The sequence below is a fragment of the Delphinus delphis genome, chromosome 6 (genome assembly GCF_949987515.2).
Source record: "Delphinus delphis chromosome 6, mDelDel1.2, whole genome shotgun sequence".
In the NCBI taxonomy this organism is placed as follows: domain Eukaryota; kingdom Metazoa; phylum Chordata; class Mammalia; order Artiodactyla; family Delphinidae; genus Delphinus; species Delphinus delphis.
The window spans coordinates 54,526,738-54,552,036 of NC_082688.1; the positions used below are offsets into that span (position 1 = coordinate 54,526,738).

Consider the following 25,299-nt stretch of genomic DNA (forward strand, 5'->3'; position numbering starts at 1 on the left):
AGCTAAAGCTTGCTGGTGGTGTAGTGTGTGTTCCTCTGCCCTGCACATTTCAGCAACTTCAAGCTGGTGCCTGGTGGGAATCAATTTTCCAAGACTTTGGACAGTGTGGCAGCGTGAACCTCCCCGATCATGTACATCTGCAGAAGAGAATCTAGAAGTGGAGATATACCCCAGCCACTAATAATTAAAGAAAACTTCCCCTTTCTCAGGCTGAAGAGGATACCTAGGTACCATGGATACCTAGACCCCTAGCATCCAAACTCCATAAAAGAAAAAAATGCCGCCTAACTTGTGGCAGCGTTTGTTAAACCACATACACCTTCAATGAACTCCCGTGGGCTTTAGGCGACTCACCGAACACTTGTTGGGCTTCTCCCCCGAGTGGACTCTCATGTGAATCAACAGTTTATAGCGGGCATTGAATGGCTTGTACCTTCGAGGACAACCGGCCCAGAAACAAGTGAAGTCTTCCCCTTTGCGCTGATCTATGTGAACCTTCTCGATGTGCCGCACAAGTTCCTCCTGCTGGTCGTACAAGGCGCTGCAGTCAATCCAGCGACAGCAGTGCTTGCCCCCAACGTCTTCCATCTCCCCATCCTCCTCCAGGGCGGCCTGAGGCAGGGCCAGCGGTTGGGTGTGGTGGACGAGCTCTGGGTGATGCAGGTGCGGGTGGGCGTGGTAGGGGGGCGGGGGGCCTTGGGGCGGAGGTGGCAGAGGAGGCAGAGGGGGTGCCGGGGGCAAGTCCAGAGCGCCGCCCGGGAAGTCATCCAGGCGCTCCGTCTTTAGCAGGCCCGCCGGCTGGCCGTCAGAGTCCAGCAGGCCGTGCTGCACCACCATGTTGTTGACCAGGCCGGGCTGCAGGCCGCCGTGCTCCAGTTGCTGCATGCGCTCATACTCCAGCACGCTGTCCTCGTCGTAGGCTGGAAGAGCCAGGCCACCACTGGCCACCCGCACGCCCTTCTGGCTGCTTGGCACCGAGCCTGGCTGGGGAATACAGCTGCCGCGCACCCCCAGGAAATGCCCATAGACCTCTGGCTGTGGGGACATGTTGGCCGGGGAAGACCTTGACCCGTTGATGTAGGCGACCAAGGACGTGGGCGAGGTGCGGATGATGGTATTGAAGTCTATCCCAATGCCATCGGACAACGGGGACAAGGACAGTGCTCTCTTCTTGGAGCGGGCCGAGTGGGACCTGGCCGAAGAGTGCCGGGAACTAGGGTAAGGAGAGTGGCTATTTTCCATCCCGAACAGGTAGGATGGCAATGAGTTAGAGACACTGTTGCTGGGCATGGCTGTCCCAGGAGGAAGGCTGAGGAGGTCCCCTAGATCAATGCCATTCTGAGAGCTGTGGTTGGAGGAGAGCGAAGGGAGAGCCCTGTAGCCGTGAGACCACTCTTGTTTCACGCTCAAGGCTGACTGACTTTCTGTCAGACTCAAAGTTGAGGATGCCAAAGACTCACGCGAAATAAGGGACCTGGAACAGCAGCCAGAAGGCGGGGAGAAAAAAAAAGACAAACATTTTAGCAGGATATGGATTGCCTAAGGGCTAAAAGAACATTGCATTGACAATCCCTTAAGTATTTCCCCTAATTACATTCTCGGCTAAACACACATTCTTTGGCTAAGATAAAACCCAAGGCTTTTAGTTCCAGGTAAATAACATTTTACCAAGAAGAACAATAAAAGCTAATGCTCACTGGAATAATAAAACAAAAAGATCTACTGTTATAAATAATCTTAATACTTTAAGTGATAATAAATCGTCCTTGCTTTATTTTTAAATATCTTTTTTTAATACAGGGAAAAAATTAGAGACCTAGGAATAATTATTGAAGTTTGTTATGGCAAACCAAATAAACAAGTATTTATTAAGCATCTACTGTGTGCAGCACACTACAAATAGGCATTGCAGAACACAAGTCTAAACAGAGTCCCAGCCTTTGAGTGAAATCTGTTTGGTGAGGTAAAACATAAACCTATGCTTAATTTGAAAAGAAAAAAAAAGTAAATCCTCAAAGTCATCCAGGGGACCTAATAATAATTTCACAAGTTTATTTCACTGACATTAAGGAATTTTAAATGTTTCTATAAAAGACAGCAATTCACACTGTAAGTACTCAGTCACAACATCAAATTGCCCCAGAAATAAAATATATATAAAATACAGCTGTAATATATATGGGAGTGACAGCCTGAAATCAAGTCATATTTGTAATTATGCATTTGGGCCGTGCAGGGTTTAATCACACCTGCTAGTTTTGTATCTTCCATGAATTGTTGTCCTTGAATCACAGCAGATTTGGACTGAGAGCAAAGCATTTGCTTTAAGTACTTCACTTTTGCAACAATTCCTCTCCTGTCCTTCTTACCCTTTACAAAACATGCCTCACATGTCACAACAGTTAGCTGAATAACAGAATGCTTTGTAATGTAGTCTGGCCACTTTAAAATTCATTTTGCTTTACTATGACATCATTGCCTTAAAAATCATTGAAGAGAAAAGCTATGCCCTTTGGATGGAAAATTTGTCACAAAGAGGCTGGACATAATTCATAATTCACTGTACTCCCAACTCAGAATAGTGTATTCTGAGTTGTAGTGTATCAAAAAACCTGACTTCTTTATATGTACTTGCACTGGCTTTCTACAGAGATCTTTTTTCTGACAAAAAATTCAAAATAAAATATTGTATAGAATGTCTATCTTCCCAGAATGAACCCATTTACTACTTCCAGCTGTTAAACAGCAACCTGTTGCAAAAGAACTGAGGGAAAAATAGAAGCATTCTCATCCCATCTGTTCCTCTTCTTTTCACAAAATGGAAGCCAGAAACACTTTCCTACAAGCATGAGAAATCAGCAAGAAAACATCTCAGCTCCGAAATGCACAGTATAAGGTGGTAGATAACACCATTGTCGATGTGGTGTTTCCATCAAGTGAAGTAATGTTTACCGATGACAAACACAGCAGGAATTTACGTCCAGTTGCCCTTGACACAGATTTCTTTTCCTCTGTCCAGATCCTTATATTTGGACTGAAGTCCTGCAAGCCCCAGAGTGGTTTCTGAACCATCTGTTTTTTAATTCCCCATGGACACTTCCAATTATTTTCCCAGCATACCTGCAGCTTGTAGCTCTCCCTGCAGAGCTCAGCTGAAGGCTCCTGGTGATAGGATGTCAAGGGCCTTTTGGTCCCTTCCCCAGGGAGATAACAGAATTGCTTTCTGACCCAAGTCCAATCAGTAGTCGTGTCATATATGAGGCAAAGACAACTGACTTTGCTTTACACCCTGAGGTTTAGATGGTTTATATAACATTCTCAAATGGTGCATTTGCCTGGTCACTGTCATACTGGAGGATTTCAGATTTTTAAGCAGTGAATGGCAGGCAGAAAGTATTTTACCCATCTGTATATACTTTGCATTTGAAATTATATTATTTGGTTTGAGGGCTGCCTATAGTGAGTGAGACATGTTCATTTGTTCCACTGTCAAGAGATGTTTCTTATTTTTCTCAAAATACACCTAAAGTATCGTTCGATTTAAATTTGAGCATAACCCCATGCAGGCACATTCCTTAACTCCTTGGACATCTCAGTTTTCTAAGACAGTTATCATATATTTTTCAGAAAGCAAATTCTATGTTCTATTCACTAAGGCAGTTATATGAATGGAGAACTCTCTCTTCTATCTTAAACACCTAATAAGAACAAAATTTCCAACAAATGGCCTTTGCCTAGCAGCCTACCTCCCTTCTAAGCAATTACCCCAGATCTTTTAATATTTCAAAGTTCTAATCCATGAAACCTGCCCCAAAGATAGTAGCTCTCAGTAAAAGTCCTCTTTCCAGAAAAATTATATACTGTCTGTACTGAGCCTTAAACATAGCTAACTTCAAGCATCTGTGGGTGTTATCTTCCTCAATAAAATTCAAAGTCCTCCAAAAAAAGGGGTCATTTTTATCTCCGCCAGTACCCACCAGAGTGTTAAAGTTTTCCAAAAAAATATTGATTAAGGTGAGTAATCAATCAGTATAATGATAACCATCATTTTTAATTTATGAAGTATTTTCCCTTTGTATTATTTCATTTAATACAGCCTGTGAAGTAAGTAAATTGGATTGCTTAAATAACCTCTGTTTTACAGAGAATAAAACCAAGGTTCTGTGAAATTCCTCCCAGTGACACCAGAAAAAGGACCAAAACTCCTTAAAGAAGTACAAATAGAGCAGCATTTGATAGGCAGTCACCTAGCTGGATCACATACATCCTCCACTGTTTTCCCCACAACATACCCCACATGTGGTCCATGCTGCTCTGCTTGATTAAAAGACCTGGTGTACGAGGCTTAAAGTCACACGAGCTACAACTGGAGCACACATTTTCTGTTCTCCTTCTGAAACAATATGCTGAATGACTGTGAAAGATTGCAAAGAACTCTTGCCTATAATCCCTGCTGCTACCCACACCAAGCCTATGGGAAAGAAAGTGACAAAGAGCTGTGGTTCTATCACCATACTTAGAGAAATCTCCATTTCCATATGTTCATCTAATCCTAAGCATATTATTTCTGGTGACTGGTTAATTTGAAGCTATATGTGAAAGAAAGATAACTCAAACAAAATAAAAGCAATATGAAAAACTCAGAAACCAACAGTGAAATAGGTTAGGGTAGCTGGTGAAGCAAGAGCTCAGTAACTCTCACGGGGCCGTAAGAGGTGTAATAACGAAGCTGAACTGCTTGGTTCAACGCCAAGCTCAAAAGAAATACTAACGTATATATGACAAGGAATTCCTCAAAATGATGCTTAAAAGAATGACTACATATATATGTGTACATATATATGCATATATGTCATGAAAAAGAGATGGGCAACAAGAGTTACAGAATTGATCCAATGAAGTATTACTTATAATAATGAAATAAAGGGAAACAAATGCCCATTAATAAGATACTGATAAAAATTATAGTTTTATTTATATACTTTTTAATAAAATGGAATCTTGGGCAGGAAGAAGTCATTATATGATGCTAAATATATTTTTACCACAAAAGATTATTACAAAGGAAAGTGTTTATATTAACAAAAAAAGTAAATATAATACTATGTAGATCATTATAGATCAATTTGATGGAAAGGGAAACCTATGCTTATGATGTATATGTTTGCCTACAGCTAGAAGGATATATGTCAAAATTCCACCCATGGTTGCCTGTGAGTGGTAGGATTCGGGATGACTATCATATACTGTCTTGTGCTTGTCCATATTTTCCACATTTTCTACAATGAGTAAGAATTACATAGATAATCAGGAAAAAACAATAAATTTTACAGCTTTTTATAGGGTGGCCATCACTCAGACTGAACAGTTATGTCCTCATCCAGCTCCCCACCCCCCCATCCCTCCCCCCCGGGCATTCCCCCAATACACAAAGCTGATTCTCTCTCCATCTTCTCTTCATCTCTAGATAGCAAAATGCCTTCAAGTTGAACTGTTGCCTCCTGTCCTATCTCTCCTCTTATGGAACACACAAACCAATTTAAGTATCACAAATAAATGTGACCTTTCCAAATTGCTAAAAGTAAATTCGATATTTCACCAAGCCAGTTCCCAACTCCTGTTTCTTTGCTCATCCTGCACAAAATTATTTCCATAGAAGGACTCACAGAATACATAATCAAAACATATATATCAGTGCATCTCTAAGATGTTATCTTTTAAGGATAAAAATTTATGCTAAGGAATCAAATATGCCAGAAAACACTGAGATAATGACCCTTCCCTGCCCGACCCATGAAAGGGACTGCACTAGATACATGCATGGCTGGAGCAGCCTGTGCCCTGCCTACCTTCAGTTTCTCCATTAATTATGACTCTCTGCCTTCAAGGCATGGGCTGGACTTGCCACAGACAGGAAGCTGAAGGCTTCCCAATGACATCTACCCCACGAGTACAGTTAATTTTACATGCAATACTCAGCAAGTATGAAGAGTCCCTCAAGGCATAATCATCAATAGGAAAATGACAGGAGCAGCTTCCCATCACAAAAAAAATCTCAGGTGAAAAACAAGTTTCCATCTCATGAAAAAATTGGCATAAAAAATGATCCAGGAACTGTGATTTCAGAGTCTCGAATAGCAGCTAGGAGGACAGTGCAGAGACACAAGAAGGGGAAAGGGGGATAAGAGGAAAAGATAAAGGAAGGGGAGGAAGAAGAGGAAGAAACAGAACCCAGAACTACAAGGCATCTCAGCAGATTCCAGTCCCCCAAGAAGAGGAACAGAGGTCCACAGAAGAGAGGTCCAATTCCTTTGCAAAATCACAGTTACAACAGATCTGGAACTAAGGCAAAAAACTTTGGATTGTATTTCTCCAAGAAGACTACTTACAGAAGATGAAATAATTCATTTCAAACATAGAAATAGACCTTATACTTTGCACAGTATTTTGGTTTTATGTCCCCTGTAATATCAACCTTAAGAGATATAAAAATTTGTTTGAGAAGGTAATTTCCCTATTCAATTATCTCCCATGGAGATAGATGTATAGCATTTATTGGACCTACTTATTCCAGCACCTAATCAGACATTGTGTTGAAATGTTATGTAACTCACACACGAAAGTATGTCTTCCTAGACGCATCATAAAGTCTTGAAATTCATGATTTCTATCTTTACTTTTTCAACTATCTCCCTAAACTTCAACTATTATATTATGCAGGACCATAAATATTTAAGATACTTGGTTAGATGGGTGAATGTATGGCTGGACAGACAAAACAACTGTAAAGCAGCCTTAGGATGCTGCAACTCATACACTGAAAAATGAGCAGCTAAGATGGATGTGCATGGAACATCTTTATCTTTCTAGGCCATGATATGACCTGCTTCACCAGGAATCAACAGATTAACACACTGGTATTTAGTCACAGAGGCCCCAAAATCTCAAAGTGGGCCTTAATTTCACTCACACTGTAAGCCAGCAGGTGTTAAACCATTCTTCCCAATTAAGATGATATTATGGTACACACAGTTTTTATACACATTCCCCTACAAAGCTCAAAATAAAAGAGCTGCTTGAGTGTGTGTGTGTGTGTGTGTGTGTGTGTGTGTGTGTGTGTGTGTGTGTGTGTGTGTGTGTGTTGTGTGGGCATGCATTCAGTAAGGAAAGGAAAAACAGTCATGGGTGTGATTATACCGTAAGAAGGGGGAAAAAAAAAGTAACTTGAGACCTGGTATCTGAAGGAGGTATATTCAGGTTGGCTGCATTCATTGCCCTCTGTAAGCTAGGACTGATCTGGTTGCATGCTGTAGAGACCTGGCTTGCTGGTGGTGAAATGGGTCCCAGTCGCTGAACCATCATGGGACTGCTGGTGACCACTAGATTGTTGCAGCTGCCTTTTCCAATGGACTTGCACTGAGGCCCAAAGCCAAGAGCCCCTAAAAACAAACGAATCAGGTTAGCTTTCATGTCCCTTATATCAGAAATCAGTAAATACACATATGTGCACACTTATATCAGGACTCATCTTTAGAGACAGTCCTTGGATCACCTTTTTTTTTTTTTTCAGTATTAGTGATAGAAAAAAGCTTTCTCTAATTCCGATGAAAAATCCATAATGCTACAATAGAAACCCTTCTATAATCACCACTCATACAAAATATGCTTACATTTTGCTTCTTCTATATAGAAGTGTCCAGTTATATTAAGAATCATATTTTATCATCTCTTTACCTAAAGGGTTAAGGTGGTAAGTAGATGGGATTACTTGTATCAAACCATGTTTTTTTCTAGAATAGCTAATATCTTGAATGACCCAGCAAGGAAAGTTGACACTCCTGAAAATAACTTGTTTAACTGGTTCATTTCATTCCAAGTCTGGTCTTCCAAAATGCCTCTTTAAAAGGATATAGACTGGCTGTGTCTCTCCAATCTTTATTTTTCCTCTTCATCCTAATATATTTTCATTGGACATACACCCAATTTTTTAAAAAATCAAGATGAGAGAACCCTAAACAAAACATTCATTCTAAAAGTAGCATGTTAACCAAATTTGACATAAATTTTTCATTTCATTAGTAACAATCTTCGAACGTAGTAAAATTTGGTACATATCCCAGAAGGGAAAGGAAAAAAAAGAAACCCTCAAGAATCTGTGCCATTACAGAAACGTGAAGAGCAAAGAGGAGAAAGGTAAACACTGCCATGACTCATTTATAAAAAATAATAATAGTGGTTGAATCATTCTAGACATTCTTTTTGCATGGATATACTTTTTCAAACAGTTTTTGCAAACTACCTGGTCCAGTCTCAGTTCCCATTTCAAATAAATCAAAATAAATATGATCTCAGGTTTTTCTGGCAAATTGGCTCTAAAATTTTCTCACCAAATTCCCCATCTTGCTCGTTGATATATCTGGGATCAAAGTAGTAGAAAAGCATCACGGTAACTTTCCTTAGCCCTAAGGAGTATAATTTTTTATTTTGTCTTCTCAAAAATTAGGTTAATAGCCAAAAAAATGACTTCTTCATCTTTTGTAACATTCTCTTCCAAGAGCCCACAACTAAGGATAAACAAGACCTTAGAGTAATCACCAATGCTCTCATCAATGAAACCACATCTCCAAAGTGCTAGGAGAGTCACAGCATCTTTAGCTAGCAGGAAGCCTTCTCTAGTCCAGCCCTCTGGGAAACTAAAATCCAAGTGGTAACTGACTTGCGTCAGTAAATCACACAGGGATTTACTGACAGAGCAGAAACGGAGTCTACAAGAGTGTATTTTCATGGCACCTGTGTCCTTAAGTTTAGGTGCTGGATGCTTAGTTTCCTCCTTGGATACTTTCCAAGATCCAAGAAAGGTCCAAAAGAAATTTCTGTCTGATTTTTTTTTTTCAGATACACAAACCGGAACCTTCCCCTCTCCCTGCAGCTTCTATCTGATGCATCTTCTTGTGCCTTGAAAGATCAGTTATTGATGATAGTCTCTCTGTTTTCATAACTCATATAACACTGTACCATCAGGGCTTCATCTTGACACTAAGAGTAGTGGGTACATTTTTGTGCAATGATCATAGACTTAATATCTTTATAAATTCCAACAAGCTACATGTGATTTGCTTTTCAAACCCCCTTTTTACCTTGGATAAAGGCAGTGTAATGGTTCATACCCTAGCCCAGTATATAAGACACTTGAATTCTATCCCTACCAGCCACTGCTACAAAAGCAACATTAGATGGCAGGTATTCTGTCAAATTCAGTGTCACATATTCATCTAAAGAACTCATTCATTTCATGCCTGTTTCCTTCACCATAAAATGGTATTAATATCTACCTCTAAAACAAAGACATATTAGCAGCTGGAACAGCACACCCAACAAATACTACTTGGTGTCAAAGCATATTAATACATTATTTCATCAAATCTTAGATGCCATATATTATGTCATACCACTATTTTATATACCAGTAAGAACAATAAACTAGTACATGGTGTTAATATTTCAGAGATAATCGATGTGAAAATAATGCACACCTTAGCATAAATAAATACCAATAAAATTGCTGAAAAAATTATTTTAGCCCTTTTCTTGTTCCTGCTTTTCTCTCTGCTTGGCACAGCCTTACTCTAACTTGTCTACCTAGGAGCACCTCTGTCTTCAAGATCTCGATTCAAAGGTCATCTTCTCTGTGACGTCCTCTCCCCCACTGCCAACTGGGCAAATCTGACCAATTCTTCTTTTCGTTCCCCCACAGTCTTTCATAACACATTTGCCTCAGCACCTTCAGGGAACGGAAATGTTTACATGCCTGTCATCCGTTTATACTTTATTGCTTTTTAAAGACAAAGCTCTTGTCTGAGATATCGCTGCTTCCTCAGCACCTAGCCCAGGGCCTATACAGTACACAATAAAGTCTGTCAATGAAGCTAAGAATGAAAATAAAAGATAGTTATACATGATATTAAATACACATTATTTCCACTGAAGCCCTCCTGGTCTTCTTGTCTAAAACAGTGCCATTTTTCAAAAACAGACTCAAACTAAGTCAATCCTTTGATGTTTCTCCACAGTGTGGCTAACTAGGTCTGAATGGAAGATGAAGCTGCGGGAGTAGTAACTATAAATCTATCTCCCTGGACTAGAATTTTACACTGGTCAAGGCTGCCCTTGTAACCCTATACCCTAGATCCTCACATTCACAGTATTTTCTCCGTCTGTAATAAAGAAACATTAATCTTCCCCTCCCCAGTGTCTCCATCATTTTCACTATAACACCTTCTACTCCCAAATTCACTGGTCAGCTTGAGCCTCATCTAACCATAGAGGAGTGACAGCTTCTGACTATCACATACGTTTAGCACGAAGCTATACAGTAAATTTCTTGGGAACACGTTATGTTTGTGGAGCAGCTGTAAGAATGTTCTGTAAAATGGCATCATCACTCTCACACAGGGAGGCAAATAACAGTCTGACCAAGAACCACTGTGCTTAATGCAACCATCTAACTCCAATTTTTTTTCATAATGCCAGACAGAATGAACACCTCCAGACTGCTCAGAATTGTGTAGTGCATTGTAGTATGGGCTCTGGAGACAGCCTGCTTGGGAACCCCCAACCCAGGTTGGTCGTGTGACTTGGGCAAATTACTTAAACATTTGTGTTTATCTCTATGTGTTCTCATCTGTAAAATGGGAATAAAAATAACACCACTTTATAAGGTGTTATTGTGCATCTAGTATTAATTACACATGTAAAGGACTTCACATGTTGCCTAGGGCATAGTAGGTACTTGATAGATGTTAGCTGTAATTTTTGTTGTAGTTGTTGTTATTATTGTTCATGCCTGTCATCACTTTTTTTTTTTTTTTGCTACATTCTCTTTCTTGAAGTAAGAAGAAAACAGTTCTTTATAATTCCTTGCACAAAACAAGATACAAGTAAATGATACTATTTAATTCTCTACCCATTTCTTTCTGCTTTGAGCCTGGAGCCAACTTTTTTAAAACCAGGTGTCATCACAGATAGAAGAAAAGTTTTCAGCTGGCCAAGTTTGAACATTCCTTGGCTTGTCATTCCCTGAAAACAAACTGTACAACTTTTCTGACTACCAGATGTGCCAACTACTTGTATGCTGGTTTTCATTTTGAAATACTGCTTATTTTTAGAGACTGTACAGTGTTTCTTAAAAATGTGTTTACTGCTCAAATAAGGATTTGAGTGGATGGCATTCTGAGTACTACGTACATTCTAGCCAAAATCACTGCATGCTGGTGGGGAGCGCAAACGTTTTGCATTTCCTGAACTGAGAGGTCATCTTAGCAGGGGCATGTTTTTAATTAACATCTTCATTAGTTGAAAGAGTTCTCTTGAAGTCAAATAGTTGACTATGTTGCAATTACCCCTGCTGAGGCTGCAACTTTCAGAATGATTTATGTTTATCCACTGGTTCCTCTAAAAATGACAGAGATATTGGGGGAACAGAAGTAGCATATATATATATATATATGGGAGGGGGGTAGGGAGAAGTAATCAACTTTTTTTTTATTGTATTGTTCATCAACTGACACTAATCAAATGCCAACCATGAGCTGGGCAGTCCTTGGAGACAATGGTGAGCAAGATAGACAGAGTCCCACCCCCCCACAGAGCCCACAGTCTGCCCATGAAGAGGAATACCAAAGCAACCATTATATAAAAGAGATCCCTGCTCCTAGGTTGGGTCATATGAAATGTCTTTCTTTACAGGTCAAACATGATCAAATAACAGCAGTTTCTATATAGTTCAACCTAACACATATGCAGAGTATTTTGGAAACAGAAATAACGCATATCAGGATTTGAGTTCTGTCTCACCCACCCACTGGCTGTGCAACACTGAGCAAGGTCCTTAAAAGTCTCTGTGCCTCAGTATCCTGTCCCTAAAATCAGGACAGTTAATAGTACCTAATACAGGGTTGTTATGAGGATTGAAAGGGTTAGTATATATTATTTTATGCTTTACCATCTCTAAGGATCAGGGTTTTCTTCCCAATCTTTCACTTTAAAACATTTCAAAGCTACAGAATAGTTGTAAGTAGTACATGAATCCTCTTTATCTAATTTATCAATTGATAAATTCCATCTGTTGATCTATCTATTCATCTATCCATCTCTGTATATATAAGATTATTGTTTTAATTATCATTAATTTGTTGAACTATTTAATAATAAGCCATAGATTTTATGCCCTTCACCCCTAAATACATAATCATAACACAATCATCAAATTCAAGACATTTAGCAATGATTTAGTACTAGTACATAATACACAATTTATAGTCAAATATTACTAATTATCCCAATAACACCCTTTAGAGCAACTGTTTTCGAATCCAGGATCATGCATTTCAAGGAAAGGTTTTGCTGAGATGGAACTTCAAGAATGGAATAGTAAATCAATGGACACCCAGGCACTGAAGGTTGATGGAAAAGTAGAAAATCAGAGAAAGAAAAGAAGTGAGAGGTAACAGCGCACAGCACGATAGCTAAAAGCATGGATTTGTACCCTAGCTCCACCACTGAATGGCCACGTGAGCTTGGGCAAATTACTCAAGCTTTCTGTACCTCAGTGTTCTGATCTCTAAAATAGGGTTAATACTAGTACTTACATCATTGAGTTGTTCTGAGGATTAAATGATCTCATATGTGTAATATATTTAGGGCCTGGCACTTAATAAATACATTATAAACTCATTTCTGGTACCTTTCTGATATTTCTAGCACCTCTTTTCCTGAGTGACCAAGGATGGCATGCTGATACCTCCTGACCCAAGGCCTTCCACTCAACACACAGTAGACTTATCCTCCCATCGATGGACTCCAGACTTCAGGTCTTTCCTCACTCCCATCTTATCTTACTCTTAGACTCTCCCCAGCTTTCATTCATATTCCTCCTTAGAACTAGAAATAAGATATTCTTGCATACTAGACATACTAGGCTTGCTATACAGTGTTTTGTCAAATTTGTAATGTTTTACTGCTGAAATACAGTAGTGACAACTTCATGAATATATGTGACTGTGTAGTGTGTTACTCTGAAATACAGTTAAGGCAAGGGTAGATGACTAAGAACACCAAAAGATGAGAATCAGAATGAAATAGCTGGCTTCAGGGGCAAAGCATTTAAATTCAGTGTATGTTACAAATGCTCGAAACTGCACAAAACTTATGAGAGGTAAGGACTACTGAGCAGAGCATCCTGCCTCCATGGAGCTTACAGCTCCGTAGAGATAAGATGCACTCATCTAGGAACAATCAGATAATGATACTAGACTGTACAGAATAAAGCATGAGACTGAATCATAGAGACAGGAGTTCAGAAAAGGTGGAAATCACTGTTTACCAGATAATTCACTGAAGAAGAACAAAGGCATTTCCCAAAGGTCCTCAGGAAGTCCAAAGGTGTTCAGTGATAGCAAATAAGGTGGGGTCATGGAGAGATCCATAGTCAAATAGCTTTGGGAAACTCTAATATAACAAAGTTAAACATATCTCTTTACTACAGGTCTTCTCAGAGCCTTTAAAAATTGCAAATGCTGATAATAAATCTCCCAGAGGAGCAAATAATATGCAAAATATATTTGTTTAGGGTACTTTTTCCCCCTATGACTCAACCAAGACTCGCATACTAAAGAACACTCTTTAGAAAACAAAGAGGTAAAACATGAAGGAAAAACGAGCACACGAATGGGAAGGAAATAGTAAGGTGTAGACACGGAAACAGAAGGGAGGAGGCGTGGTATGTGCTAGGGAAATGAAGAGAAGTCAGGGTTGCCTGCATGAGGGGGCTTGACCAAAAAAAGGGAGGAGACAGACTTAGAGGACTTGTTTAGTCAGCCTGGTGGGCCTGATTTAACAACTGGACATTATGTATTCACCAATGGCTCCAAACCTGGCTGCACATTAGGGTCACCAGGAAAGCTTTCCAAAAATGCAAATTCATAGGCTTCACTTCAAACCAACTAAGCCAGATGATGCTGGTGTAACTGGCCTGCTGACATGCACCTGGGACCCTGTGCTATAGATAGTGGTGCATCCCACTAGAATCCAAGTTCACCCAAGATTAATCTGGTGGAGATGGGGAGAAAGGATGGAGGAGTACATGACCAGAAGCTGGACAAACAATGAGGAGAAGCCCATGGGGTAGTAAATGACAGCGTAAGAAGGCAACGGTTAGGGAAGCAAGTTAAGAGTAATTTATGGATTATATAATTGGTTGATAAAGATTTAGAAGATCAAGTTTAAAAAGGAGGAGGAGGTCATATAAAGGCTACTTTTGTAACTCCAATCTAAAATTAATTACTTGATCCCAGATAATAAATAGATTAAATCCTAACCCAGATTAATGAAGATTCCCACGAATTGGGCAATCTCCCACCACTCTGCCCTCAGGAAACCTACCAAGTTTATCCCAGAAACAATATAACTTTCACACTAACACTCTTCTAACCTTAGTCAGTATTCAGGAATGTTGGCCACAAAGTATGGAATCACCAGCATTACTCATTTTTATTTTATCCCTGCATTAAATGGAATCGTATTTATACTCCAAGAGATTAAAAAATATCATGTTCCTTTCTGAACCACTCAGTGCCCTGGATTCCTGGACATGAAGTCTCAGTCTTGCTCCCCACCACTGGGCACTCCTGATAACATGTTATTAAGAACACATAGCTCCAAACCACCTCATAAAGATGTAAAGATATATTAAACAGCATTCCCAAAGTTTATATTCTAAAGTCCCATCAGTCAGCTATTGTACATCAATTATCAACTAATTAGTACAGAGTGCTTATGCTGACCCTTCTGTTCTCTCTTGTAATGATTTGCCAAGTTAACTGAAAGCTGCTTTGCTCCATTGAGACTCTTAGTATAGCAAGAGTGTTAAATAAAGTTCACCAACAATTAGCCTAGAAAACCAAAGAGGAAATGTAAGCACATTTTACTGCTTTTCCCTGGATAAATTTTCTAACAATCCCATGAGAAGAGAGTGGATATATTTGTTAAACAAGCAAACCATTACTCTGAAAAACTGAAATACCAGTACTGGCATAGTTCAGTAATTCTGTCTCACTGATCAGGTATTCCTTTATTGTGCCCCTGCTCTGTGCTATAGTATATACTCTAGGGAGTGTGGATACATAGATGGGTTAAACAATTCTTGCTTACCATCTAATTTAGTAGGCTTACATCAAGGCTTACACATGGGATTAATCTGTGAAAATATATGAATTCAAGGTGAAATTATACTTACTCTATAAAAATAGGACTTGCACAAATATAAGAAAGGATGAGGAAAAAAAGGAGGAAGGAAGCATACTTAATGGGAGAAAACTACCTGAGTTTCCCAAAGCCCATGAACAGGTCACATTTATTAAGCACCACCTGTGAGCTTGGTGCTGTGCTGTACTAATGGAGTCCTAGGCCACTGGGTTTTCCCCTAAAGAGCTTCCGACCAGTTGGAAAGAGTTTTAATCAACACATGAAAAGATCAGGAAACACCCAATCTCTTTCTTAATTCAATGAAAGATTCTTTAAAATTTATAGTGTTTTACAATTTTCAAAAGTTTCACACACATAATTTCATATAATCCCATAACAACCTTATTTCCCCTATCCCTATATTGCCCCCCCTTCCTTCTTCCCACTGGTAATCACTAATTTGTTCTCTATATCTGTGAGCCTGCTTCTTTTTTGTTTTATTCACTAGTTTGTTGTATTTTTATATTCCACATATAAGTGATATCATACAATATTTGTCTTTCTCTGTCTCACTTATTTCATTTAGCATAATGCCCCCCAAGTCCATTCACATTGCTGCAAATGGCAAAATTTTTTATGGCTGAGTAATATTCCATTGTGTGTGTGTGTCTGTGTGTACCATATCTTCTTTATCCATTCACCTGATGATAGACACTTAGGTTGCTTCCATACCTTGGCAGTTGTAAATAGTGCTGCTGTGAACACTGGGGTGCATATATCTTTTCAAATAAGTGTTTTTGGGGGTTTTTTGGATATATACCCAGGAGTGGAATTGCTGGGTCATATGGTAGTTCTATTTTTAGTTTTTTGGGGAAACTCCATACTGTTTTCCACAGTGGCTGCCCCAATTTGCAGTGTAGGAGGGTTCCCTTTTCTCCATATCCTCGCCAACACTTGTTATTTGTGTTCTTTTTGAAGATGGCCATTCTGACAGGAGGAAACACCCAATCTTAAACTGAGTTGCCATATGCTGAGCAAAGAGATAGATCAAACAAGAAAAAGATCTGTTAAACTGGAGGAGGCTTGGTGGAGGAGGTGAAACCTGATCTGAGCCTTTTAATGGCCAGAGGGCAGAGGACGGTACAAAAAGGGGGTTTGCCAAAGTGAAGTGAGGAAATGTACTATGAAGGCATACGGAGGCAGCATGGGGAAGTGGTAAAGGATGGAGTTGCTAGAGCCAAAATGGCTTCACTTACCAGCTCTGTGACCTTGGGCAAGTTCCTTAACCTCTCTGTGCCTCTGTTTCCTCACCTAGAAAATGGGGATGATCATTGTACCTACCTTCATAAGGCTGTTTGGAGAACTAATAGGTCAAAATATGTAAGCACTTAGAATAGTGTCCAGCACACAGTAAGTACTCTATAAGCCTTAGGTATTCATGCTCTTATTAAAGCATTCTTAGATTACACAGGCCCTCTAAGGCTAGGCCCTCCAAAAGAACTATAGTAGGCTTTTAAGCATGAGTGTGACGTGATGAGGGACTATGAAGAAGACAATTTCACTATTTTCAGCACATAAGAAAGCAGAGCAAGGTAGGAAGATGTTGCTTTGAGCTCAGGATGCAGTGACAAGGCCTGGACCAGGTTGAGCAGAGGTGAATAAAAGGGACAGAGTAACCCCAAATTATCTTATGAAGAAAACAAATAAGAGGGTTGTTGAAGGAACTGTAAGAAGTACTAGATTCCAGACCCTTCTCCATAAATTAACATTGTGTTTTCCCTAAGCTGCTTTTCCCCTCTAGGTCAACTAAAAACAGAGACTGTAAGAGAAATGGCAAAGCTGCCCACTGGAAAGACCTCTCATTGTATGCAACAATGACTGGGACCCCTGTCAGAGAGGAGGTGCTCAACAAATACTTGTTGGGTGAATGAATAAAGAATATGACTTCTAAGGCAAATATAGTTCAAGGACACAAATAAAATTGAGAAGTTCCCTCTTAAGTGTGAGTTGTGATATATAAGAAAGAAAGACAGAGATCCCTGGTGAACACAACTGTTGATACGTCCTTATCTCTAAGTTCCTGAACAGCTGGAAATATTATTCGTTTGCTGCATCTCTCCTTACTCCCTGCACATACACATGACTTGACACGAATGGAGAGTAGTCTAAGGCAGTCAATGCAAACCAATGGAACTTTTTTTTAGGACCTAAGAGCTGGTTCCAAGGGAAAATCCCATTCGATCCTTCATAACAGAGATAACTTCTTAGTATCTAAAAGTCACAACTTACACAGCCATCACTAAAAGCTACTAGACTAACTTGTTTTCCACCAAACAGTAATTCTGCAGAACTGTCCAAAGAGATACATACATAATTTTTTTCTGTTACATATTCTACACAGGCTTGCAAGTTCAGATGAGATGCCCAGAAGCATCCGACCCAAAGAAATGACAGTTATGGAGATTACATTCTCTTATACTAAAAATTAAGTCACCCATATTTCTAAGAACCAGAAAATGCCTGGCTTCCTGCATCCAGAAGTCACACAGGTTGTTCAACTGTCTCATCAACCAGATATCTTTTGCTTCTAGGCTTTAGATTCTTGACTCTGGGCTCCAAAGTCCATTCAGCAGCCCAGGTATATGCAAGAAAATTTGTTGAGCTACTATTTGTATTTTGTGCTCCTTTGTCTCAGGGTAGTTATTATAAAAGGGCTAAAAGTAGACACTGCTTGATTTCGTCCTTTCTTCTAGTCCTGTGGGGAGGCCTAAATCCACTGAGATTACCCAAGTGCTCTGAGTACCTATGAAGAGAAAGCCAGGAGAAGGGAGATTGCCCGAAGTCTGAGAAGAACATCAGTTTCACAGTCCCCCAGATAGTGAGGCAGCTCTCAGAGAAGGCAGTGAGGGTGAAGAGAATGTCTGCAATGGCAAATGTCCAAAGGCCAGGCTCTAGGTCTAGGGGCTCCCAGCTCTTCAGCTCTTGGCAAAGCTTTCTGTGCCCAAGCAATGCACAAGGAGCAGACTTCTAGAGGCCATGTGGGCTTGGTCAGCAGGCACCTCAGCATCAACCTGGACCAAGAAAAAGCTCTTGGTATATTCTGCTCTGCACAAAGACCCTGGGATCTCGTCTCTCTGGCAAGGTATTAGGTACTCCAACCGACAATGACTGATATTAAATTTCAGGGTACTGGAGTCTGATTTGTTTTCAATTAAAGGAAATAATTTAAAGAACGCTTTCATTTATACCTGAGTTGGTAGAGTAAGTCACATCCACTACAGATTCAATTAAAACTGGAGAGACTGGAAAGCTGAAATATCTACCCTTTGGCTCAAGCAACTTGAAACTTGTCATTGTGTAAAATTATATAACATTACCCCAACCACCAAAATATTTAAAAAATTTTTAACATCACAAGTCTCAACACACAGACAATCTGACTAAGGCCTACATAGTGCAAGTTCCCCGTGTTTCTTTTATTTAATGCCATTTTTGAACTTACAAGAGAACTAGAGTAATCTAAGCACTTCTGTAAATATAATTGGGGCATGAGTTAGCATTAAAGTAATTGTGACTGTTTTATCTCTATATCCTACAGGTGCTAATTCAGACACTATATCAACAATAACTGAATTAATAATAATGAAATTAGGTCAAACAAAAAAGAACAACAATTCCAACCCAAATTCTTTCTCATCAAAACAAAAAAGCAATCATAATACAGATTGATGCCAGTATGAAAAAGATCTAAATTAAAAGTAGTGCTTGTAATTCTTTTTGGGTCCATCTCCTAAAGCAAAGGTAACAAAAGCAAAAATAAACAAATGGGACCTAATTAAACTTAAAAGCTTTTGCACAGCAAAGGAAACCATCGCCAAAATGAAAAGACAATATATTGAATGGGAGAAAATATTTGCAAATGATATGACTGATAAGGGATTAATATTCAACATATATAAACAGCTCATATAACCCAACATCAAAAAAACAAACAACCTGATCAAAAACTGGGCAGAAGAATTGAATAGACATGTTTCCAAAGAGGAAATGTAGATGGCCAACAGGTACATGAAAAGACCCTCAACATCACTAATCATCAGGGAAATGCAAATCAAGACCACAATGAGCTATCACCTCACACCTATCAGAATGACTATCATCAAAAAGAACACAAATAACAAATGTTGGCGAGGATATGGAGAAAAGGGAGCCCTCCTACACTGTTGGTGGGAATGTAAATTGGTGCAGCCACTGTGGAAAACAGTACGGAGGTTCCCCCAAAAAACTAAAAATAGAACTACCATATGACCCAGCAATTCCACTCCCTGGGTATATATCCAAAAAAACCCCACAAAAAACACTAATTCGAAAAGATACACGCACCCCAATGTTCACAGCAGCACTATTTACAACTACCAAGGTATGGAAGCAAGCTAAGTGTCTATCATCAGGTGAATGGATAAAGAAGATATGGTATACACACACACACACACACACACACACACACACACACACACACACAATGGAATACTACTCAGCCATAAAAAAGAATGAAATTTTACCATTTGCAGCAACATGGATGGACTTGGAAGGCATTATGCTAAGTGAAGTAAGTCAGACAGAGAAAGACAAATATTATATGATATTACTTACATGTGTAATCTAAAAATGCAACAAACTAGTGAATAAAACAAAAAAGAAGCAGACTCACAGACATAGAGAACAAACTAGTGGTTACCAGTGGGAACTGGGAAGCGGGGAGGAGCAACATAGGGGTAGGGGAAAAAAGGTTACTGTGGGATTATATGAAATCATGTAACAACTTTTGAAAACTGTAAAGCACTATAGACTTCAGAGAATCTTTCATTCAATTAAAAAAAAAAGTGGTGCTTATGTTCTCCCTAAAGTAATACTTTTTTTAAGGAGTATTATTATTTATCTGAATTTGAATATGAAAGCTGAAAATAAATGTGAATAAAAAGTTGAATGCTAACTGAATCAAAAACATTTCCTAAATAATTTACAAATTCTTAGAAGAGAATTAATAACAAATCATAAGCAACATAAAAAATTCCTATGGCTTTAAATGTAAATGGGAAGGAGAGAAATAAAATTCCTCCCCAATTCTCCAAAGGTCAATTAAGTAAAGGCCTTGATTTGGTGGTTAGATACCTCCTCTTTTGACTGCTCCAGCTGAACCAAAGTATAAAGTCTGCCAGAATTTGTTCTTCTCTTTGTTCTAAACACCCGTAACAAAACAAAAATAACAAGGAAAGGCAGAAGTCTCACTATGATCTTCTTGCACAACGAGAGGAACATGAACCTTGATACAAATCTACAGTTTGAAATAAAATATTACATAAATACCTGTGAATCACTGGGTAATATTAGCTACTTACAATGAGCAGAAAAATTATAAAGGTATTGTTAAAATATTTTCAATAAAGAAAATTGTTTAGGCAATCACCTTAGTGTGATCATTCTAAGTCTAAATTTTCAAAATGGAGTCTATAATTTGCTTCTAAATAAACCTACTTAGATAGTAAGTTTAATAAAATTACATAAATTTTAGCACTTAGAGATATGCATGCTTCAGAGTCATAGTACTTTGAGAAATCAAGTTAGATCTTAAGGCTGAAGAAAGTGAGAAAATAAATCACTTTCACCAAATTTCAAAGGTATCCCTTTCCTTTCTTCTCTCATAGCTATTAGGTACTAGATAACCAAACCTACTCTCCTAGGTACTGATCTTGTGAAGAATCCAGAAAAAATAATAATAAAGGGAGTTATCTTTTCTTTGGTCTTCTGCTTTCAAACACAGCAAGCTAGCTATGGTAAAACCATTGCAAATTTCAGAAGAGATTTTGCTCCATGTTCTAATTCTAGGACCAAGCCAATGAGAAAAAAGGGAATGGACAACTTCCTTCCTCTTTAAACACAGTAAGCACCTTTGTTTGGAAAGACTTTCCCACTATCTTCTTTCAAAAATGTGTTAGTCATAGTGGTCCGGGGGAGGGTGGGAAGATGTGGCAACTGGCATCCTTGTTATTGTACTTCAGTAGAGAAAGTAAGGGGATGAAGATTGAGAAATCTTGCCTCATGAATACTGGATGCTCTGTCATCTGACACCAGTAGCACAAGGAATTCTAGTAACACCTCCCTCTAGAGGAGGAAAGAATGGAGTCCGAAAAAAATATGTAAAAAAGACATATAATTCAGCTTAACTGACTTGTTTTTTGACACGTAGCCTTGAAAAGAACAATTTTACCTCAGAAACTTGGCAAATGCAAACTGATTTTTTGATAAGTTTTAACACGCATTTTACTAAATGCAAGAATAGAGAGTGAGGGAGAGAAAGGCCAGGTATCCAAAGACAGGGAGGTTGTCAGGTTTCTCTTTTCTGTGTCAATTTTGTTTAGTTGGTCAAATGAAAATTCAAAACCATATAATTAGATGGTTGTTTATACATGATTAAGCATGAGCTCATTGGACTTTAACATGCCAAAAAGTCAGAGATGTAGTTAAGGGCAAGAAGGAATTATTAATAAAAGGAAATAAAGCTGTAATACATTTTTCACTTACGAATAAAAATAATTCAAAGTTCTCTAGATGGAAAAAGAGGAAGAAAAACATCAACCGTGAGTAGGGGCAAGAAACCAGATAATTTTATAAATGGTTAGAATTCATGACATGTAAAATATAAGACACCGGTACAAAAAAGCTTTTCCTCCTCTATGATTCTAATCCTATTTTTATTTCTTGTAAACATAATTCACAATGAGAACATAAAACTTACCTGTATTATATTTCTTTAGAATTGTTCTGGGAAATATTTAAGCAAGAACATGCTGTTCATTTAAAAGAGTTACTTGTTCTCTTCATAACTGTCTTCACCAGTAATCCTCTCTGGAGAAACCAATAGCTGTCAGCTCCCTTGAAAAAGCCAAGTGTCTCTCATTTTTCACAAATGCAAAATTTTTCTTCCCAAAATGAAGTGAGCCCATCAAAAGCAAGGTTTAAATGGCCATAACCTTCATAAAGGTAAGGCAGACTTTTCCAGATCCCCCAGAGAATCTTAGATTGGGGCTGTGAAAAGTGGTGAATCAATTTCTCACAGAGATCAAACACCAAGCTATGGATGAGGTCAGTGGGCAAGTTTTTCAGATGACAGAGAGAATGAACTGATCCAGGATCAGACTACTTACTCCACCTTAGGTAAGGTTTTCAAGCCACTATTACAACTTCTCCTTACTGGGAAAATACACTGCCAGCAAACCCCAGAGATGGTTCAACTGTGCGTGCTATTTTCTCAATCAAACAACTCTTTGGGTTGCCAATGCTGTGACTGCTATGCTATTACATAGTAGAACCAAATGATCAGAATGAGTAAAGGCCACAGGAAGCCCAACACACAGTCCTTAAGACTGAGGCTAAAATGAATCTTAATAACATTCAAAAAGCCTGTAATACCTAAGAATTAAACATTGACTTTTATAGCCTGACTGTGAGAGCAAGGTCTGCAAGTAATATCAATTCCTTTTCTGTCTGAGAGACCTTCAATCTCAACCTCTCTTTCTCTCCTCTCTCTCCTCCCCTCTTCTCCTTCTACCCCCAATTCCCCCCACCCACACACACATACACAGACTATGATCATCAGCCAGTTCTGACTTGCAGAGCTGTCTTCAATCCTGTACATCTCTGCCCACTGGAATTTGAACAAAATATACTTCACTTAAACCTATATGATAAACTACAAAATATGGAAATGCCTAAAAAGCTCATTTCCAAGAAACTAAGATGATCATAGAGTGCATATCTGAAAACGCTCAGATATTTGAGACAAAGCACGATACTCACAACTAATTTGGCAATTTTAACCTACAAAGCCTTATGTATTATCTATGTGTCTTTCATAAAATATATACTTTGTTCTAAAGATACTTTTTAATTATTGACCTAATTTGGTTAAAGTTCTTAACATACTCATTTAGTGTTAAAAGCCACCCAAAGCTGAGGGAAGAGCACACTTTCACAAAAACTCTTTATGAGTCAGAAATTAATGAATTTTTGTCTTTAATGTTGAAGGAGAGGGAAAATCTTGCTAAATTAATACATATTGATTATTTGAAACAGTTTAATATCTACTATAGTTCCAGATAAGAAATGTGATAATTTATTCCTAAACAATGTGTGGCATGTAACTCAAAACTGCTTTTCATCAATAATTAATATTAATAATTAACAAGTATAAACAACAAAAATACCTTTTGGAAATGTTTCAACCTGGCCCTTTCCTCATTCCACAGTCTGCCTATTGCACCCCCTTTACCCTCTACGTGGGGTTAATAACTAAACTTCCCTCATCTCTGACATGCAACACTACCCAGCAGCAATCTTCCCAAGAATGCACGCACAAACACATAAGATTGTAAAGAACAAAAGTCTTATCAGAGTCACCTGAATCTGGCAAACGGATTTCTAAATTAGCATCTGCAGTTTCAATCCACTCAACAGTGAATTAGGTTTTTCTGCAGTAAGTAAGGACAGAACCCTGAAGAAAGTTCACCTCAAACACCTATTCTCCTACCTACAGATGAAAGGTCTTATGTCTTTAATACAGGGATTAACCTAGTAATAAAAATTAAACAGTACTCTAGATAAGCATAGTGGAAGGAGAGGATAATGCAAAAAACACTCATTTAAAAGAGGCCAGAACCAATGTACCAGGATTCTATTTGGCACTCATTCTGAAGAGCATTCAATTTGACTTTTTAAAACTACATTGCTCTTCTTTCTCCATTGATTGTATGCAGAATAGCATCTTCAGAGTCAAACCCATTCACCGTTATTGGTATAATCAAAGGTGTTTCACCCACCATCTGCCTCTTACTTTTCTAGCCACCTTGCCCTAGCACTCGACATCTCATCCAGCCATTTATCCCTTCACCAAACTGAACGTTATGGAGGTAATATCCTAAGTTCTTAAAGTTCAACACCACGGTATATTTTCATTTCTCACAGCAAATACAAATTCTACAATCCCTAATCCCCTTCCCCTGCATACCTCCATTCCATACTTTACCATTATGCTTCTTGAAAAGTCGTCAGAACCACCAGCAAAAGCACCTCATGCTTAAGTTATTCATGTTCCCAGGCTGTTTGGTCACTGACATTTAAAAGTGGTAGAAGTAAGAAGCTCTCTCACTGGGGAGCTTCCATAGGCAGTTTGTGTAAAAGTGTGGGGATAAAGGTGTTTACATCTTTTTCTTGGCTGGGGGCCACAGACAGCTGTGCAGAGAGTACTTTGCATACATTTCCAGGTCTACCTGCTCTTTGCTTTCATAAAGTATGCGCGGGGCTTGTACATTCAGAGACTGCTAGCACGTTCAGCAAGGGCTGGTGTGCAGAGAGGAAAGCATCTAACAAATGCAGCCTAAGAAACAATGTCTCCCTTCAAGTGGAACTGCTGGTGAAGTCAGCCAGCACTGGCCCGCGTGAACAATACTGGGCAGGTCATTAACCTGCCTGGTTCAGAGGGCGATGAGCTCACCCACCTTTCTGGAAATGCTATTTTAACTGCTGAGTTTATACAAATAAAACCCATAATTTTCTAATGGCTAAACTAGGAATGTGTTCGAAAATAGCTAACTCTCTGAGAACCCTGCAGAAGCCACACAGGGAACTTACGAAGGTGTGTCTGCTGTTGTTCAAGTTTGCACACATCTTTATAATCGCTACATATGTATTACCTTGAAAATAAGCATCCACACAAGTAAACCGCAATTTTTTAAAAAAATTAGGTGGTTAATGCATTGTTTTCTCCCTCTCTTTTTTTTTTCTTTTGCATAGGAAAGAATAAGTTAGTCGTTAACTACACAAAGGAGTTAACATTTAACTCTGAATACTGAGAATGCTTTAGCTCTCAACCCCTCCCCCCTTTTTTTATAGCAAAAATAGGTTCAGGAAAACTCTTACTAATTATCGCAGACCCTAGATGAGATCTGGCTATATCAGTTTCCTTGCTGTACTCACAGGAGGCCCCAGTTCCTTCATACATAC

At 38.9% G+C, this 25,299-nt stretch overlaps 1 protein-coding gene across 1 annotated transcript in view; it reads right to left on the bottom strand.

Annotated features, from left to right (window-relative positions):
- The window catches only part of GLIS3 (GLIS family zinc finger 3), a 615,291-nt gene that overhangs the window by 319,257 nt on the left and 270,735 nt on the right, over positions 1–25,299 (bottom strand). Inside the window, exons 5-6 of the mRNA XM_069540769.1 lie at positions 7,232–7,439; positions 355–1,474 (exon numbers count right to left, since the gene is read on the bottom strand). Of these exons, the coding sequence (XP_069396870.1) occupies positions 355–1,474; positions 7,232–7,439 (1,328 nt within the window). The remainder of the gene's footprint in view (positions 1–354; positions 1,475–7,231; positions 7,440–25,299) is intronic.